This window comes from Bos taurus, chromosome 2 (assembly GCF_002263795.3).
Source record: "Bos taurus isolate L1 Dominette 01449 registration number 42190680 breed Hereford chromosome 2, ARS-UCD2.0, whole genome shotgun sequence".
In the NCBI taxonomy this organism is placed as follows: domain Eukaryota; kingdom Metazoa; phylum Chordata; class Mammalia; order Artiodactyla; family Bovidae; genus Bos; species Bos taurus.
Window position 1 is genome coordinate 118606170 of NC_037329.1, and position 20668 is coordinate 118626837.

Sequence of the window (20668 nt, forward strand, 5' to 3'; positions counted from 1 at the left end):
GTTCCTACCCTCTTCTTTTAATACTGTTATTTGTTGAAGCAACTGGGCCATTTGTTTTGTAGAAAACTCTCATGTTTGGTATTTCATGCTGTGGTTTCACACATAACCACGTTCCTCTATCCTCTGTTCTTTTGTATTTGGTTAGATTCAGCCTCAGTTGAGGGCGTGGGAACAGGATTCTTCACGGATGGGACTGTGTGCTTCTGTTGGGCGGTGCTGGTTGTCTTTCTTCTGGGATGTTAGATTGATCAGTGGATGCAGATGATGTCAGCCTGTCCATTATAAAATTGTCCATCAACCCTGTACCTAATGGTTTTACTATCCATTTAGGATCATTCAGTTCAGTTCAGTTGCTCAGTCATGTCCGGTACCTAATGGTTTTACTGTCCATTTAGGAACATTCAGTTCAGTTCAGTTGCTCAGTCATGTCCGACTCTTTGCGACCCCATGAATTGCAGCACGCCGGGCCTCCCTGTCTATCACCAACTCCCCGAGTTTACCCAAACTCATGTTCATTGAGTCGGTGATGCCATCCAACCATCTCATCTTCTGTCGTCCCCTTCTCCTCCTGCCCTCAATCTTTCCCAGCATCAGGGTCTTTGCAAGTGAGTCAATCAGGTGGCCAAAGTATTGGAGTTTCAGCTTCAACATCAGTCCTTCCAATGAACAGCCAGAACTGATCTCCTTTAGGGTGGACTGGTTGGATCTCCTTGCAGTCCAAAGGACTCTCAAGAGTCTTCTCCAACACCACAGTTCAAAAGCATCAATTCTTCGGTACTCAGCTTTCTTTCTTTGTAGTCCAACTCTCACATCCATACATGACCACTGGAAAAACCATAGCCTTGACTAGATGGACCTTTGTTGACAAAGTAATGTCTCTGCTTTTTAATGGGTTGTCTAGGTTGGTTGTAACTTTCCTTCCAAGGAGTAAGTGTCTTTTAACTTCATGGCTGCAATCACCATCTGCAACGATTTTGGAGCCCCCCAAAATAAAGTCAGCCACTGTTTTCCACTGTTTCCCCATCTATTTGCCATGAAATGATGGGACCAGATGCCATGATCTTAGTTTTCTGAATGTTGCGCTTTAAGCCAACTTTTTCACTCTCCATTTTCACTTTCATCAAGAGGCTCTTTAGTTCTTCTTCACTTTCTGCCATAAGGGCGGTGTCATCTGAATTACTGAAGTCACTGACGTTTCTCCTGGCAATCTTGATTCTAGCTTGTGCTTCCTCCAGCCCAGTGTTTCTCATGATGTACTTTGTTGTCTAGGTTCAAAATGGTGATTTACTAATTCTCTTTTTCCTTCTCCGTGTATCAAGTGTTTCATGACTTCTGTAGGAAAGACAGAATACATGCTTGACTTTTTTCTACATTATCATTTAGTATAATCAGTTGATGCCCTAGCCACTTTCTTAAGTGAGCAATGAGTATGTTATTGTTTTAAGCATCATGATGCATTTAAGCATCAAAGCTGAAGTTTTTTTTTTTTAAACCTGAAGTTTTAATCATATTTTAAAATATGTTTAATATGTCTCAAACCCTTTCAGTCATTATGACCATGTTTTTATGTCCAGATTGCCCCGTCTTGGGCACTCCTTCAAACTGGCTCCTGTGTCCTCTTGGCAAGACCCCCTTAGTCTTTGATAGCTTCCTTGCTGTCTGGCACAAGACATGCAGTGCTCATTTTGTATGGGTTTCTTCCTCAGACCTAGAAACAGGCATTTCTTCCAGGGCCCTGTGATTTTTCTGTTTGTTTTTTTTTTTTTTCCCCAGAAATTCCCTGAAGTTCCAGTGGTTAGAACTCAGCTCTTTCTGCTGAGGCCCATGTTCAGTCCCTGGTCAGGGAACTAATGAAAACCATGCAGCACAGCCAAAAAGGAAAAAAAAAGAAGAAACAAATTTTTCTGCACTTGTTTATTAATTAGTTCAGACTGTTTCAACACAGTGTGATTATCCACTCAGGCTACAAGTATTCTGATGTTAGAATACTTGTAGAATTGTTAGAATACTTTGAGAAGTGACGCTGCCGGTGTTAGTGTGCCTTTGGAAAACACCGTGTTACTTGTGTCGGCCTGCATTTGGAGGCAGTCGTTTTTTCACTGGCGATTTAAATGTTAATGCGCTCTCCTGCCTAGTGCTAACAGGTTGTACAGCGTAACTGTTTGCCTTGTACTCAGTGGTTTATGGTTTAATCATTTAAGGCCAGCTTGACAAACTGCCATCAAAACCTGCCCGACTTGTTGTACCAAATTGTCTTACCCGTGTCTTTCCAGTCTCCTGCCTGGTTCAGAGCAGCAGGGAGGAAGCTGTGTGGTCGGCCATTTTGTGAGCAGACGTTTTAGTCACCTCAGAGCCTGTCACCGTTCTAGCTGCCGTGCCACCAGCGACACAAAGGAATGTGGTTTTGGTGGTGTTGAGGGTGTCCTACCAGACAGCACTCCCAGAGGGTATCGAGGGGTGAAATGTGGGGTTAGTCAATAAGGCAAGGCTTGATAACAGAGATGGACTTAGGATTGAGGTTCCGGATCGTTTCAGATTTGCATGGGCAGAAAAAAGAGAGTAAGAACAGGGGCAGGCATGAACACAGTGACCAGCAACAGTAGGGAGGGCATCGGAAGGTTTTACAGCATAGTGGAGGTGGTGGTGCACCAGAGGTGTTGCTGTGATGTGGGGAAGCCCAGATGTGAGTCGCTTAATTAGCAGGAAGAATCATTTCAAGCTCCTGAATTGGAAAAGGCTACTGATGCACTTGGAGCCTGGCAGGCTGCAGTCCTTGGGGTCGCTAAGAGTCAGACACAACGGAGCCACTTCACTTTCACTGATACACTAGTGTGTCGGATAGATTTGTTAAGACACAGTTTGAACAAAGATACTGCTTAGCGGCACTCAGGCGACCAGGCATGATTTCATGCAGCACTGGATACAAGAAAATAAAACTGAAATATTGCAGAGGAGCATTAGAAAGGAGTGATGACGCTGAAGATGGGAAGACTGGGAGTAGACAAAGAGGGCAATGTTCAGATCTGCACTGTTCAATACCGTTCTTACTAACAGCATGTAATTATTTATTTTAAATTTAAATGACATTTAAAATTCAGTCCCTCAGTCATAGTAGCCAAATGTCAAGTGCTCAGTAGCGGCAAAGATAGAGAACATATCTGTTATCAAAGAAAGTTCTGTAAGACCTGTTTTAGACCCGGATATCTGAAGCAAAATAGTGATGCTGTATTAGACACATCAAGTTTATGGAATTGTCCAAAAGCAACAGAAAATACTTCACTACAGTTCAGGATGGATCTGGGCTGGGGCAGTTTAGGAGCCATGGTGGGAACTGTGAGGTCTTAGGGGTCACAGCAATGGAAGAAAGACTTCAGCCAGGAAAGAAATAAGAACAGAGGAGGTAGAAAGGAGAACTGGGGGTCTTGCTTTCATTTTGTAAAGAAAGAGATGCAGAGGTCTGCATTGTCCAGAAATTAAAAGCAGAATTTGTGTTAGAAGATCATTTTTTTTAGCCACGAGGTCTTTGGATTCAGTGGCAGGAAGCTAAAGGCGGCTGTGAGTGGGGAAGGAGATTCAGCCTGAGTGTGCAAGTGTGAGAGGAAGTGGAGTGACGAGGTGACATGTGTGAGCAGATGGCAGACAGAGTCCAGTCCTAGAGGTTTGGTGCACATCAGAATGGAGAAGGCTGCCGTGTTGAGAGGAGAACGAGGTTCTCTTTCTGATCATGGGGAAGGAAGAGGCGAGCGACCTTGAGATGGAGTAGAAGTCTGTGTGGAGCTCCATCTACCCCTGTGTCCACTTGAGAGCCCTCAGGCCCCACGACAAGGTGCTTGGTGATATCCCCAAGACCAGGCTTTCGGCTCCAGCGTTTATGTGTTGCCAACAGTCTTGAAAGTACTATTTTGAGTATTAAATTGAAACAATGAAGTGTAAATGCTATATAATTTGATAGACCCATTTAGATACTGTGAATTTAGGAAACTTAACATTTCTATTGTTTTTTGATTCAGTGTTTGGTTTTTCTGAAAGTTTTGGTTTTTCTGAAGTGTTGAGAGCACCTCAGGTGAGAGCACCTCTTTGGAGGTGTGACCCTGAACACCTCCCTTCAGGTCTTTTAACTGGAGGAATGAGCTGTTTCCACATACTCACTGGCAAGGCTGTCGCTTTTCTTGACGTTGAAGCGGTCACCAGCCACTGACGCATGTGTGCCCGCCAGACTCACCCCTCTGAGCACGTACTCTGCTGAGAGAGATGCACCTTGTAAGCTTCTCTGCCACTTAGTTAGAACATGTCTGAAACTTCCTGTTCTAAAAACTGGAACTTTTGGGAGTTTGAAAAGAACAGTGATGGGGGGAAAGCAGTCATATTTGTCTTTTCTTTTTGCAGGTATGAATCTCCAGAAATAGCCCTAAATTGTGGAATAATGTTAAGAGAATGCATCAGACATGAACCACTTGCAAAAATCATTTTGTGGTCGGAACAGTTTTATGATTTCTTCAGATATGTCGAAATGTCAACATTTGACATAGCTTCAGATGCATTTGCCACATTCAAGGTAACAAAAACTGTAGAATTCTAAATATATGTACAAGTGAGATTAACAGGTGTGCTGTTCTTTCCTAAACGTTCTGTACCGTCCAAAGCTACACACGGCTGCCCTCTAGTGGGAAGACAGAACACGTATTTTACACGTGTGTTTGTGACTCAGGTGTGTGCAGTAGAGTCACAGCTCTAATAGGTTGGAAAAGTTAAGACTCTCAAGTCTGTCTAAAAGGCATAAGTCCTGTATGGTCAAAGGTACACTTTTCTGTTAAATTCCCCATCAAACACAGTATGTAGATGTACAGTGTATGTGAAAATCAGATTTGTCTCCTGTGTGGGAACATAGTGCAGCAGTTTCCTTGGTAAAGCAGCAGACAGAGTAGTTGGCTTCCGTTCAGGGCCGTATCAGTTTGGAATACACATATCTTTAAATAGTAGAACCACCTTCGGGACAGATCACCCTGTTGTGAACAGGCCCAAGGGCACAATGAGCTGCTCTCTCCCGTCTCATGCTCAGGCCAGAGCTGTTTACTAAACCCAGGGTGCAGGGGTTGCGGAATCACCAGCAGTGTCCCTCCCCCCCTGCCTGCCTTACTCCTCTGTTGTGTGTTTGTATAAATTAAAGACACATGATATGGCATCAGTGTACAGCATGCACATTTTGTTTTGAATTGCAAGGTTCTGTGCCGTTTAAGGTATGTGAATAAAGCAGTAATGTTTATTAGTGCTTTTTACAGTGAGAGCAAGCCTTTATATGCTGTTGTTGTTGTTGTTCAGTCGCTAAGTCGTGTCCAGCTCTTTGTGACCCGATGAACTGCAGCACACCAGGCTTCCCACCCTTCTCTATCTCCCGGGTTTGCGCAGACTCATGTCCATTGAGTCAGTGATGTCATCTAACTATCTCATCCTCTGTGTTATGTTAACATTCCCTTATATAAAATGTCTGACCTCATAAGTGAGTGTTTAGAAGTGCAATTTCAATATATTCAGAATTTAATAATCTAACATACACTACTGTGCTTGCAAACCATAAACACTGTTACAGTGAGAAATGGCCACTATTATTGTAAAGGTTCAGTTTTATGTGTAAAGACCCATTTAGACGATGAGCACATGCCTTGGTCTTTGAATAAAATGTGTTCCTTCAGTAGAATGAACACCCTTAAAATAGGGCGAAAGCCTGGAAGCCTGGGATTTCACATTGAATGAGAATAAGGTAATAATTATGTGAAAGGTGCCTAGGGATTATTCAAGATGTCAGAAACCTTAGGTACAACCTCAGTTATTTATATGTTAATGTACAAAGCAAGGGTTTCCCAGTTGGTTTACTGGTAAACAATCCACCTGCCAATGCAGGAGACGCCTGTTCGATCCCTGGGTCGGGAAGATCCCCTGGAGAAAGAAAGGGCACTCCAGTATTCTTACCTGTAAAATCCCATGGACAGAGGAGCCTGGCAGGCTGCAGTCCATGGGGTTGCAAAAAGTCGGACACAGTTGAGCGACTGAGCACACACACAATGTACAAAGCAAAACGAAATGACGTTGAGATTATAGCGGGAGTGACAAACATGGCATCTTAGGTATCACTGCACTCGTGATTAGGACGTACTGGTGGAAAGGGGCTCCCCTTCAGAAGCAGCAGACCTGTTACGAGGGAGGTGTAGCAGCACCAGGTGTCAGGAAGGGATGCTCCTGGGTCGGAAGCAAGCTGGAAGCCTGAGCACAGGACCCTGGGAGGAGGAGGACCAGGGCAGAGGAGAGGAGCAGCAGCGGGCTGGGAGAGTTCAGCGGGACCGCCTGACCAAGAGGGTATGAGGGACATGCCCCTAGCACAGACGGCACAGCTGAGGTGAGAGGCACGCTAACTCTGCCAGAAACGTGAGTCCCAGTCTCTGACGGTCTGATTGGCCTTGCTGGTGATTCCGTCTCAGCACCCTGCTGGGTCCTGGTCGCCAGAGATGGAGAGACTGAGCAGAGTCAGGCAGGTGTTCTCTACCTGAAGAAGGGAAACTTTAAAAACCTGGTAGGATTCTAAGGATGAGCTCTAGAGGAGAGGGTGCTAGAGCAGTGAGGAATGGGTTTGGCTCCTGTGTCTCAGCTACTCCCGATAGAAGGGGGAGAGCCCGCCAAGAGGCAAAAGGAAGTAGGGCCCAGAATTAAGAGTGTTTCAGGAGAGGCACAGGCCTGTCAAACAGACTGAAGCTCCCTCCCGAACCTTCTTTAAGAAGTGTGGTCAAGGCAGGGCTGGTCTGACCTCCACGCCAGAGGTGCTGATAAGGGAAGGAGGTTGCTCCTCTTCCCGTTTGCTGGTGGCCTCTTGGCAGAGGACATGTTTTATAATGGAAAAAATAGATCCTTGGTTCATGCTCTCCTTTGAGAATGACCAGAGCTACCTTCCCAGAAAATGCACTCCACACACAAAACCTTTCAAATAAATGCAGCTTATCCGTAACCCTGGACGAGGAGGTACAGCTGCTGGGTCTTAAAGGGAAATTAAAACTACCTGCTTGAAATATGTCTATGGTTCAGAGCTTGAATGAATGGGATACTGAGACAGTAAATCAGTGGTCAAATATTTGTTCGTGATTTTTTTTTTTTTTTAAGAGGAATGAAGAAGACAGGGAGGGGTATCAGAAGGTCAACAAATATATTTCCCATTTTCCAGAGTAAAAGAAGGTAGACTCCCCAGAGAGGCTGGTGGAGCTTGGAGCTTGATATTATACCTGTGTAAGGTTCTAGAAAATATTACTGCTAAAGAGATGATTTCTGAGCATTTTGGAAAGGAAACTGTGTACCCACAGCCAGCATGGATTCACTAAGAGTAAGTTCAGTCGTACTAATCTCATGGACACGTGTAGATCAGGGGGCGAAGGGCATGGCTGCCTGGATTCAGTTCTCTGCTCTGAGACTGATTTAACCTGTCTTTCCATCTGTCAGAATGTAGGTGACAATATGAGTATGTTCAGGTTATTATGTCCTCACATAGTCTATGCACAGAGAACAGTAGCTATTAGAATTATTCCTTTATATATTAGATGTTGAATGATTGTACAGGTCTGTTTTAACAGACCTGTAAAACAATGAAAAACTAGGAGCTGGATGGAGTTTCAGGTTAGCAATTCATAATTAATTGAACACCATATCCATAAGGTGCCAGAAAATGGATTGCCACCATCCTGGAGAGAAATTTTTAGTGGATTTGTCTTCACTTAGCACAGCCGAAGATTGTTATTAAAGACTCAGATAAAAGGTGACAACAAATATATGCCACAAAGGAATAGAAAGCAGATCGCAGAGATCCTGAAATAAGGCTTCATAAAGATCCAGAGAGGCCAGAATATATAACAGGCTGAAGTTAAATACAGATAAACTGAGGTCTTCAACACAACACTATAAAGCAATTATCCTCCAATTAAAAAAAAATTTAAGGATTAAAAAACCCTCAAAAACTGAGGTCTTCCACTTGAGGACCCAGCTTTGTAAATAAGAGATGTGAGAATAAGGCATAATAATAGGAAATAATACTAAATGTAGTCATTACACAGTGTAATAATTACTAAAATGTAGGTAACTTCATATCATATTCAAACTACGCTGTGAAGGAAGTATTATTATTATCTTCTTTACACATGAGGAAATGGAAACCTAGAAAAATGTTGAATGAAGTCAGACACTAAATGGGGAAGCCAGAATTTGAACCCAGGCAGTCTGACTGGAGAGCTGACCCTGAGTAAACAAAATTCTGTGTAAGTCCAGTAAAATTAAACAGAATGATGCTGCTGCCCCAAAGCTACCTGTGACTACATAACGTGTGACTTCAGGAGCCTGCTGAAGGTCTCGTCCCACTGTAAGCTTATGAGGCAGCAACAGCACACACGTGCCCCAGGTGCTGTGCTTTTCAGGGCACACCGACAGAGAGATGACTTTCAGAGACAACAGATGGCGAGGGGGCTCAGAACCTGTCATTCGAGGTGTCCTTAAAGGAACTGGACAAATTTAGCCTGGAGAAGAGAAGACTCGACAGGGACTTGCCAAGAGAGCACGGCTTGTATTTAAAGTGGATCCTCAAGAAAATGGATTCCACCTAGTTCTGTGATTCTTGACAGTTTTCTGGAAGTAGCCTGGGTTTAGGTTTTAACTCTATCACAAGAGGAACTTTCTAACTTTTGGAGCTCCAAAGGTGAACCACACAGTTGGAAGAATTGAGTCTCTTGTCTTCGGACATAGACAATCATCAAGTACAACATTGGGCCAGACGGCTTGCCGAGGCTCTCTGAAAATGAGCCCCCTGGGTTAGTAGCATTTCTTCAGGGATTCCAGGGCCATCTTTGTCACATGATGTTTGGGACCAAAACTCACGTAACTTGTGGGAATCTTTTTAATTCAGTCCACCCTGAAAGTTGGCTGCTCCATCTGCTGGACTTGGGAGATGACCCCTGACCTGTCTCTGGGTCATGCCAGGGCTTGGCCATATGGGAATTTAGATAGGTTGGGAAGTCAGACCTCATGCTCTTTGTGTCCCCTGCTGGCAGACCCAACCACTCTGCTGATCTGGGACCACGTGCACCCTGTCAGCTTTGCCAGTCGCTCACCAGATTTCGACTACATGACCGCTTCCCTTTGTTTTCTAGTCTGTTGGTTTCTGTGCTCTCCCCGCCTCATCCCCTCACACAGCCCACAGCCTGGTTTGAGCTCGCTGAGCTCTTGGCTCTAGTCCCGAGGGTAGGGTTTTTTCCCGTCTCTCAGGAGAGAGACGCTCTGCCCGAGTCCCCACCTCTTTTCCCAGCTTAGTATAGCCTTTTTCCTCTGTGCCGGCTCTCAAGAATTACTCCTTCCCTGCTGGTGTTCTACTGTCTGCTCCAGGCCCTGGTCTGGCCTTTATTAGGAAGGACTTCCCTCCGCCAATGCACTGGGGTCAGGCTCCTGCTTGAGCAGTCTCAGCAACCCCTTTCCAGTCTCTCTCCTCCCCCAAGGCCCCGGAGATGTGATCCCTAGGTTGGCAGTGGTTTCCTGAGCCTCCTGGTCTGTCTAAACTGAATGGTAACAGGTAGAATCTCTGATGAGGGCGTACTGGACATTCCCCCTTGCTGTGTGTGGCCCAACTGTGAGCCTCTTGCTCCTACTGGAAATACAGCCTTCAGGATAAACAGTCACCTTACTCAGACCAAAAAGAAAAACACTTGTATAGCATGTTTAGGATCTTTGCTTTTCAGAGAAATACTTTCTACCTCCCTGTACCCAAGAATCCAACCCCAGTTGAGAGCCATTGCCTCTGAGACGCCTCCTTTCTCTTTGGTCAGATCGTGACAGAGCAGTGAGCTCTTGGTTCTCAGCCCTGTACTTGCTCAGAGTGGCCTCCAGAAAGACTTAGCCACAGAGTAAATGAGACACTCAGTCTTGCATGAATCCAGACACAGCAGTCTTTAAATTTGCTTATTCGTTGTTCATTCCACAAGTCTCTTGACTGCTTGCTCATGTTGGGCGCTGTTCTTTAGGTTCTGGGGATCAGCAGTGATCTTTTTCGTTTGTTTTCAGGAGATTTTTGTGGGGGTTGCGGGAGGCATGCTGCAAGGCTTGCAGGATCTTAGCTCCTTGACCAGGGAGGGATCAAACCAGGGCCCCCTGCAGTAGAAACATGAAGTCCTAACCACTTGACCACCAGGGAACTCTGGTTTAGCAGTGATCTGCCCAGACAAACCCCTGCCCTTGAGGTCCTAACTCAGGGGAGAGCTGTCATAGATCACATGTTATAGACGTAGCACTTTACATTGAGAGTAGCATGTTAGAGGCAGGACACTATTTAACAAGCATTCTTGATATATTCCCTTAAAGTTCTCATGTTCCTCTCTCCTTCACATATGACCCTATGGGACAATATAAATATATTAAGATAATATAAATTCTTCTAGCCCTGCCATCTCCTCCTTCCCCATATTTCTTTCCAGATTCTTGAAGTTAGTCCGACTCCAGGTTTTCTCATTTTGCCTGCTTAATCCCCAAAGGACACTTGGGGAAAATCGGGTAGATCTTCCATGGGCATAGGATGCATACCCTATCCAGCAGTTTGAACACCTGTAAATCTTTGGGGTGGGGTTAGAAGCCTAAAAACGTTCTTCAAAGATTGCTTACTGTGGTGTGTTTCCAAACATGTTCCTGAATTCTGTTGGTTCATTCATTTATTTATTAAATATTAAGCTCTTACTATGTGCTGGTTACTGCATAGGTGCTGGGAATTCAGAGATCAGTAAAAATAGACATGAGCTTGTGTTTATAGAATTTATAGCCTACCCTGACTCTTGCCTGGAAAATGCCATGGACGGAGGAGCTTGGTAGGCTGCAGTCCATGGGGTCGCTAAGAGTTGGACACCACTGAGCGACTTCACTTTCACGAAGGAAATGGCAACCCACTCCAGTGTTCTTGCCTGGAGAATCCCAGGGCCAGGGGAGCCTGGTGGGCTGCCGTCTATGGGGTCACACAGAGTCGGACACGACTGAAGTGACTTAGCATAGCATAGCCTACCATGAGAGAGATGTTAAGAGCATAATCCCACAGATGTCAGGTCATAACCGTGACCATGCTTTGGTGCCGGTGACCAGTCAAGAAGGGTTCCCCAGGGAGGCGATATGTGTGTCAAGGTCTGAAGGTAGGAAGTAACTGGGCCAGGGGCAAGCCCGTGCAGAGCAGGACTTTTCAGGGCAGGATGCTAACGAGCAGGCATCAGAAGAACTCCCTCCAAAACCCCCTGAGACCTGAGGGGTTCGTTTCCATGAGGGAACCAAATCTGCAGCCCTTTCCTCCTTTGTTGACCATGAAACATTCCTTAGGGCATTTCTCAGGACATACTTCAGGAAACACTAGTCATTGTAACCTAAACAGCAGAGAAAACAAGTGAAGGAAAGTTGGTTCAGAGAAGGGATTATTGACATGACCTCTCGGGTCAGCAGCTCTAAAGGAACTGTGCTCCTGAGTTCCCTGAAGATGAGTGGGCTGTTCTGCTGTCGCCTGTCTCCATTCTCCTCCCACCTGGTGAGTCCGTGGCTAGTTCACTGCTGACCTCTAGGTCCTTGAAGGTAGGGACCACCTCTTTTTGTCTTTGTAGCCCCAGGACCTAGACCTTTATCTAGCACATAGGAGATGTTTTCTGAATGAATGACCCTGAGTAATTTCCAGGGACATCCATGGGGTCAGGCGTAAGCTCTGTTTCACAGGGATGCAGAATTGGACTCTACTATTCATAACTTTCGGTTCTGTATGTTTGCAGCGTAAGTCTGCTTGCTTTGGAGCTAATGTTTATGATGGGGCTTTTAAAAGAGACCTTACCTCTGAAAAAAGGTAGTATTCAAGATGAAACTGAATGTAACTGAGTTAAGGAGGAAAAAATGAAACCTCCTGTACTTTTTCTAATAAAAGATATTTCTTCTTTCTCTACCAGGAGCAGTATGCTGTTTGGCATTTTATCACAACTGTTTACTTTTATTTCATTTCGGTTCTTGATTCCCTTTCTTTGAGTTTTTATGTCCATTACCTTATAAATTTGCTTTTTAATTTTTCCATCTAAGAGCTATTAGACCTGCGACAATCATAACCATTACTTTCACAATTTCAAATTATTGATGATTTTTATTTGCTCTTACATAGAATCAACATTTTCAATACAATTCATGCTCAAATATTTTTAAGTGTAGTACTTTTTGACAGCTGTTTTTATCAGGTAAAATGGTGCGGAATTTTAAGATTCTCTTTTCTAAAAGAACTTGAATACCAGCAACTGTAAAAAGTATGTTTTCTTTTTCTAGGATTTACTTACAAGACATAAATTGCTCAGTGCGGAATTTTTGGAACAACATTATGATAGAGTAAGTATGTGAAATTCTATTTTAAAATAGCACACTGTAAGTTTTGTTACCAGAATGAAAGCTTTTAATTAGATTTTGTACCAGAAGATTTATTTTGGAAATATGTTTTTAATTGGTGCTGTAATCATTTCTCTATGAAAGCCGAGATAGAGAGCGTTACTTGGTCAGAAGCAGAATTTTCTTTCTGATGACACACTCCCCTTTGCATCTTTTCTTGCTTTAGAAGAGGAAAATAAAGCACTTTGCTGCTGAATGATAATACATAGTTAAGATAAAGAGAAAATTACTATGTGGCTTCTTTTCTTTCCCTATACTTCCCGTCCATTGCTCACATCCCAGCTGCTTACGAAGAGAGAGACAGGGACTCTGTGGCCGTGGGTGAGCAGAGGCCTAGCCTAGAGGACACAGCAGGTGGATGAGCAGTGTCCCCATTCTGCTGCTGGCTCCTGTGGCCAAGGCCGAGGCCTTAATTCTGAAGACTCAGGAGTCAGTACTTATTTGTAAAGTAGGACATTGGTTAGTTCAGCCATAAGGCCCCCTCCAGCTGGAGTTGATGTTAGACTTCCTGGTGATAGAACCCACAGAGGTTTGTGAGCAGGTCTGGGCACTCTGATGACCTGGTTGCCCTTGATCATTATGACAGCAGGGTCACTCCTTCTCTCCCACGTGTCCCCTCTGCTCCCTACGATGCCCACGAGCACTTCTCTGTGCCGCACTAGTTTAATTTTGGCGCTGTCCAAAACCGTATAGGTGCTCCTGGAGAAGTTACCATGATCACAGTCCATTTAAAATTTCTATCTCTCCTCTAAAATTTGGCTTAGTTTTTCATTCTTCCACTAGTTATTTGAATTTCTAAAATCCCAGGTTTTGTTAATACTTCATTACTCACTGTTCAACTAGCTTTTCTTTTCAGGGGTGGGAGGGCAGTTTGGCTATGTCACAGCCTATGGGATCCTAGTTCCCCGACCAGGGATTGAATCTGTGCCCTCGACAGTGAAAGTGTGGAGTCCCAGCCACTGGACCACCAGGAAATTCCCTGTGCTGTTCAGCTAAATTAGAAGATTCTTGGAGGCAGAGCTTATGCTTTCTAGTTCTTCCATGTTCCTGTTCCCATCTTTCCCTCCCACTAGCAGTAACATCATAACACAGTGCAGAGTCCATAGTAATTCCCTCAGAAATAGCCTCATTGATGACATAAGCATCAGTGGTCATTTATTTTTATTTTTGCTCGTGTGCACTGCGATGTTGGAGAAGGCACTGGCACCCCACTCCAGTACTCTTGCCTGGAGAATCCCATGGACACAGGAGCCTGGTAGGCTGCAGTCCATGGGGTCACTAAGAGTCGGACACGACTGACGACTTCACTTCCACTTTTCACTTTCATGCATTGGAGAAGGAAATGGCAACCCACTCCAGTGTTCTTGTCTGGAGATTCCCAGGAATGGGGGAGCCTGGTGGGCTGCCATCTACGGGGTCGCACAGAGTCAGACATGACTGAAGTGACTTAGCAGCAGCAGCACTGGGATGTAGGGTGTTTTTTCCATGTGTTTGCTGGTTTTAGTCAGAAGCACGTTTTGTCCCCGCCTGTGGCAGAGTCAGAAGCGTGGGCTTCAGCACCACACTGTGTGCAGTTGGCTTCAAGTCTCAGCTTCACCATGTGCTTCCCTGACCCTCTGTACCTTTAGGATCCTCAGCTCTGAGAGAAGGCTCATAACAGCACCTTCTTGTTACTACTAGGTTGCTGTGAGGATTAGGTAAGAATGTGTATGCCGAGTGCAAGGCACAGTGCCTGGAACACAGTAAGCATTTAATAAGCATTAACAAATTGTTTTTATTAGAACATGATCTCAAAGGTTTTTATAATTAAGCATACAAGTGTCTTAATTTAAAACCTACCAACGATATTTCCAAGAAACTTACTATAGGCAATGATGTCACTTTAATTTTGCAATAAAATATTTTCCTGTGTTATTAATGGGTGACATTGGTTATCAGGATTTTAGAAAACATATGTGCAGCAGCTAACTGAAATATATATGTAAATATGTATGTATGTATGTATGTATACAGTGCAGTCAGATCTGGGAGAGGAGAAGAAAAGGGGAGATACAAGCCATTTAGGCAGAACATGGAGTTATTACACAAAAACACATGCTCTAAAGTCTGTACACTTTGGTTCTGAGCTTTCTAATAATCAAAACATAGAGGGAAACAAAACCATTAAAAGATCACAGTGTCTGTGAAGCTTGTTTAAAAGAAACAGCCTTTTCTAGCACTGGGGCCTGAAGCACATTTCTCCCATTGGCGTTCTTAGATAGGAGTTGAGTTGCAGCGTCATGGAGTTGACGCCATCCCCAAGGGTGACTCTGCAGTGAAAAAAATGCTGAACTGAAGTGCAGCTCACGGAGAGCAAATCTCTGAGAAGCCCAGACAATGCCAGTCCTTTGTCTGTCCTAGTCCTTTACTGCTGACCCGGGGCTGAGATCTAACCAGGCAGTTCTCCTTCAGGATAATCTCCTGCAACTAAGCTTACCCTAAAAATTACGCAGCAGAAAATCTTAACTTGCATATTCTGTCAAGAACTTGAGGTGTTCCTGTGTTACTGATCAAAGGCGGATCCAACTGTTTTCCATCATGACTTGATGATCATTTGAGGAGAAGGAAGGGGTAACAGCCACCTCTGAAGACAGAAGTCTAACTCCCTTGCATACTACATAGAGGGCGATCCCACCTCTGCCTAGAGATAAAAGAATGGATGCAGGGGTGGTTCTGGGTTAGCGCTAAAACCTCTTCTGTAAGGGGCCAGCCAGAGAGCAAATATTTGAGGCTTCATGGCCATGCATTCTTGGTCAACTTTCCTGTCAGTTCTACCGCAAAGGCAGCCATAAACAATTCATAAATGAATTTATTTACAGTACACGAATGAGCACGGCTGTGTTCCAGTAAAACGTGTATAAAAACACACAATGGGTTGGATGTAGCCCAGGAGCTAGAGTTTGCCAATCCCTGCTCTAAACCACAAATGAATGGCGGATGAGGGCCCATCATAAAGCAAAGGCAGAAGTCTGAGCGTGGACAGAATACACAGCAGGCATCCTCAGCTGCCCGCCACAGCCAGGGACAAGTCTCAGTAATGCACTGACACCCGGCAGTGTCACACTAGTACTGCAGCATTTTGCAACTTCAGAAGCCTGTCCATAGTTCAAACAAACAGAAAGCTAACTGGCCCACTCCTCTGAACTTTGGGGAGGGGGGCCCTGTCCCTGTGTGTCCCTCCTGACTGTGCCCCACCTCCCTACTGTCCTCTGCTTCTGCTCCTTACCCTTCCAGGGACACAGTTCTTGTCAGTGAGCCCAGCCCGTTTGTAAATCTAGTGGATCCTCGTCAGCTCTGCAGTCTGTATCATTTTGCATTTTCCAGGTCTTCAGTCTTGTGTTCTGTTTTTATCCCGAAGAGTATCCCTTCTCCCCATATCTAAACAAAATCTCTCTCATTATTAAAGTTGAGCTCAAGTCCTACCATTTGTGGGACACCTTCCTACCCAACAGTGCTGAATTTCTCTCTCTTCTATTCTTAATTATTTTCTTGCTTTGAAAGAATAGATAACTTTTCTCTTTGTGGTTGTGCTTTGGACTAGTTGAGTTGTAAAAAAAAAAAAAATGTGAATTTTCTAATTCAACACAAGGAAATGAGAACAGTGAGAAAACAGTGGGATGGGGAGGTGGGGAAGGGATTTAAGTTGTGTGCATATGAAGTGTGGGTGACAGAAGAGAGAGAAGCTCTGTGCACGCTTCTCTGGAGCCGCAAGGGGGCCAGCCCAGGAGCCTTTTCATGACAGTAACCAGCGGATATCACTCGAGGATGAGTGTGAAACGGACAGGAGGAGCAGAGCTTGGGCTGAGATTGGCCTCTGTGCCATTAAAGTGTATGCTCAAGCTTTTCAATGTTTTCTACTGCTCTTAAGAAAATCCTCTGATGTGTGTTTTCTTGTCTTTTAGTTCTTCAGTGAATATGAGAAGTTACTTCATTCAGAAAATTATGTGACAAAAAGACAGTCACTCAAGGTATGACAGATCATCTAAGTTGCTCATTTCTCTCCACCCCTTGTTGGAAACGTGTATGGGTCCCAGACCTTTGTAGGAAACATGCGTGTGTCCCTGGTCGAGATTTTTGTGGAAAGGAGCAGGGCTCAGCAGTGGTTCACCCAGGGCACCCACCCCAACTCACCTCCTTATGTGTTAAAGATACCAAAATAGAATATGCAGAATTTTGAAGAGGATCTAATCTCCAAGTGAGGAAGTTCTTTAGGTTTTAGAGCCTTATTTTTAAAACTTAGAATCGTTGTCACGGAGTTGAAGGCACCACAGGTGTTGTGCTCCTGGGATTCTGCCCAGAGGGTCCCAGGCTTGCTGTGTGAGGGGAGGGACGGCTGCCAGCAGTGACCTGGGGAACCAGAGGGCTTTGGCTGCTTTGTGTCAAAAAAGGATGTGGACAGTTCCATTTGAAACTTAAAGACTTAAAACTCTAGAATAGGGGCTGGCAAGCGACAGCCCATGAGCCATATCCAGCCCACTGCCTGTTTTTGTAAATAAAATTCTGTCTGAACGCAGATGCACTTGTTCATTTATGTATTGTCTGTGGCTGTTTTGGCTACAACAGCAGATTTGAGTGGTTGCCTCAGACACTTTACGGGTAGCAAAGACTTTAGTGTTTCCTGTCTTGCTCTTTACAGATCGTTTGTTAACCCCTACTCTAGAAAATTCTCACTGTATTTAATAAATGTATGCCCCTTCCTTCTGTCAGGAAGTGGTCCTGACTGGAGTTACAGACGGAATCACAAAGGATTTGTGGGCGGAAATTTGCAATTCCATTTGTGTTTTTTGTCTGGTCCACTTTAAATTCTACTCTGCCCAGAGCGCTTCCCCTCAGAGATATCTGAGTTCATTTTAATCAAGACAATCCATTCCGCCTACTGCTGCTCCTATGGGGATTTCACTCTTTTACACCTTGTCTTTCTGTGGAAATTGACTAAAGGACATTAGGAACATTCCCAAAAGATTCCTTTCCCCTGACTAGGTCCTTCGTTTTCCGTAAGGCCATGAGAAATGTGTCACCGCTACAGTGCTCGTCAGGTGGAGCCTGGCCTCCCAGGCATCCTTTGGTCCAGTGCCAGGGATCCTTAACCTGCTCTCCGTGTGCAGGTGTGCTGGCCGGGCAATCGCCGGTGGTTGTGGTAGCTGATAGGGACAGTCCGTTCGTTTTCAGGGTGGATGTGGTACACCTGGTGGCTGTTTAAGGCATTGCTCCTCCCTGTGTGTCATTGTGACCTAGTGCGGGCTCCCCTGAGAGCCTCGAGGAGAAGCAGCCCTCTGCCAGGAACCTCTCTGTATCCAAGGGCCTCTTCCCGCCGTTGGATGCACTCAGTATTTTCTGAGGCCAAGGAGGCTAGAGAGGTTTTCCTTGCATACTAGCTTCCAGGACTGATACCTCCTGGGGGGAGGGAGGGGGTTCTTAATTGGCAAATCAGAAGACTTGGACCAAATGCTGAATTCTTGGGCTGCTTAGATAGGAGAAAGGCTTTCAAGACCTTCTAACACTTAAGAATTACCAACATGAAAGGAAGATTATGACTGCCACTTGTAAGACCTTAGTAATGGATATGAAGCCAGCCTTTCATGCCTGCAGTTTCTCCTGAACACATGGAGAAATTTTGAGGACCAGTGGTACTCTAAACATGATTTTTAATTTGTACTCCCTTTTTTTGCAGCCACATTGGCGTTTATTTAAATTTGGATTTATTTAAATTTATTTAATTTTAATAATAATTAAATTAATTTATTTATTTAAACTTGAATTCCCTGTACCAGATTTCAGGGGGTTTTTTGGCCACGCTGTGTGGCTTATGGAATCTTAGTGCCCCGACCAACAATTGAACCCTGGCCCTCAGCAGTGAGAGTGTGGAGCCCTAACCACTGGACTGCCAGGGTTTTATTTTTAATAAGATTGTCCTGACATTTCTAAATTTTTACATCCAAAGAAATATTTTAAATTACTGGTTACCCTCCCCTAGATAATCAAGCTGAAATGAGCCATTTTCAGTATCTCTGGTTTGTGTGACAGAAAATGAACACTGTGAGTAAATCTGTACTCACTTCATGCTAACTTCTGAGCCTCTGAAAGTAAATACTGGGCTTCTTACTTTGAAAGTTGTAGATTTTGTGATTCGGATTAGTGTGAAACCTGTCTGAGCTCTTGAATTCTTCCTCTAAATTCTTTATAAATCCTAAACAGATTTGTTTTCCTGCACATCAGGTTATTTTTGATTTACTGATATGTTATTTATCTAGAGATCAGTTATCTGGAGTCTTCAGGTATGTAGAACATAGCCAGGAACCCAGAAAGGAATTAACAAAAGCAGGTGAACCATGGCAAGGTAGCTCTGGCCATGCGTTTTCCTCCCCTTGGACCTCACTCCATGTCTCTGTTGGACTCAGGTCCACTGTGCTTTGCAGGTGTTCATGCTGTTATTTCGCACTGCACTGTCGTAAGATACAGGCGCCAGCATCCGCTCCCTTGTGCAGATGATGAAACTGAAGCACAGAGAAGTTAAATAATATGCTCAAGGATATAGTGCTCCCAAGGAGCAAAATGCCAGGATTTGAACCCAGGCAGGCTGGTGACAGGAGCCAGGCTGGATGCCACTCTGTTGTGCCTCTGGCTCCTGCCCCCACGCAGGCCACACCACCTGCACACTAGTCCTTGACTGGAAGTTGGCACCATGACAACATGAAGAGGTGACCGCTAGTTTCAGAAAAAGAAATCTAGAAAAAGCAGGTTTGATTCTAAAATTCAGAGCTGATGTGGTATAATCAACTCCATAGAACTCAGTAAGCACAGACTTAACTGAAGCGACAGATTTTTTTTTTTTTTTTTTTAGCTTAATTAACATCATTAGTGATATTATGGTGTCACTAAGAGAAGCTTAGAATATCTTCAGGATACCTTGCTTAAGAAGGACCAGAAAAGTACTTGTTTTTATAAAGTTTTTTGAATCAGATAAGATAAAATGATGTTTGGCGTGTATCAGTCAGTTCAGTTCAGTTCAGTCACTCAGTCGTGTCCAACTCTCTGCGACCCCATGAATCGCAGCATGCCAGGCCTCCCTGTCCATCACCAACTCCCAGGTTCACTCAGACTCACGTCCATAGAGTCGGTGATACCATCCAGCCATCTCATCCTCTGTCGTCCCCTTCTCCTCCTGCCCCCAATCCCTCCCAGCATCAGAGTCTTTTCCAATGAGTCAACTCTTCCCATGAGGTGGCCAAAGTACTGGAGTTTCAGCTTTAGCATCATTCCTTCCCAAGAAATCCCAGGGCTGATCTCCTTCAGAATGGACTGGTTGGATCTCCTTGCAGTCCAAGGGACTCTCAAGAGTCTTCTCCAACACCACAGTTCAAAAGCATCAATTCTTTGGCTCTCAGCCTTCTTCACAGTCCAACTCTCACATCCATACATGACCACAGGAAATACCATAGCCTTGACTAGACGAACCTTTGTTGGCAAAGTAATGTCTCTGCTTTTGAATATGCTATCTAGGTTGGTCATAACTTTCCTTCCAAGGAGTAAGCGTCTTAATTTCATGGCCGCAGTCACCATCTGTAGTGATTTTGGAGCCCAGAAAAGTAAAGTCTGACACTGTTTCCACTGTTTCTCCATCTGTTTCCCATGAAGTGGTAGGACCGGATGCCATGATCTTCATTTTCTGAATGTTGAGCATTAAGCCAACTTTTTCACTCTCCACTTTCACTTTCATCAAGAGGCTTTTGAGTTCCTCTTCACTTTCTGCCATAAGGGTGTTGTCATCTGCATATCTGAGGTTATTGATATTTCTCCCTGCAATCTTGATTCCAGCTTGTGTTTCTTCCAGTCCAGCATTTCTCATGATGTACTCTGCATATAAGTTAAATAAACAGGGTGACAATATACAGCCTTGACGAACTCCTTTTCCTATTTGGAACCAGTCTGTTTTTCCATGTCCAGTTCTAACTGTTGCTTCCTGACCTGCATGCAAATTTCTCAAGAGGCAGATCAGGTGGTCTGGTATTCCCATCTCTTTCACAATTTTCCACAGTTTATTGTGATCCACACAGTCAAAGGCTTTGGCATAGTCAATAAAGCAGAAATAGATGTTTTTCTGAAACTCTCTTGCTTTTTCCATGATCCAGCGGATGTTGGCAATTTGATCTCTGGTTCCTCTGCCTTTTCTAAA

At 44.4% G+C, this 20668-nt stretch overlaps 1 protein-coding gene across 2 annotated transcripts in view; it reads left to right on the top strand.

Annotated features, from left to right (window-relative positions):
* The window catches only part of CAB39 (calcium binding protein 39), a 102414-nt gene that overhangs the window by 75782 nt on the left and 5964 nt on the right, over positions 1–20668 (top strand). For both annotated transcript variants that reach the window (NM_001046087.2, XM_059893036.1), the window contains 3 exons: positions 4387–4555; positions 12340–12399; positions 16398–16463. In NM_001046087.2, coding sequence (NP_001039552.1) covers positions 4387–4555; positions 12340–12399; positions 16398–16463 — 295 coding nt within the window. The remainder of the gene's footprint in view (positions 1–4386; positions 4556–12339; positions 12400–16397; positions 16464–20668) is intronic.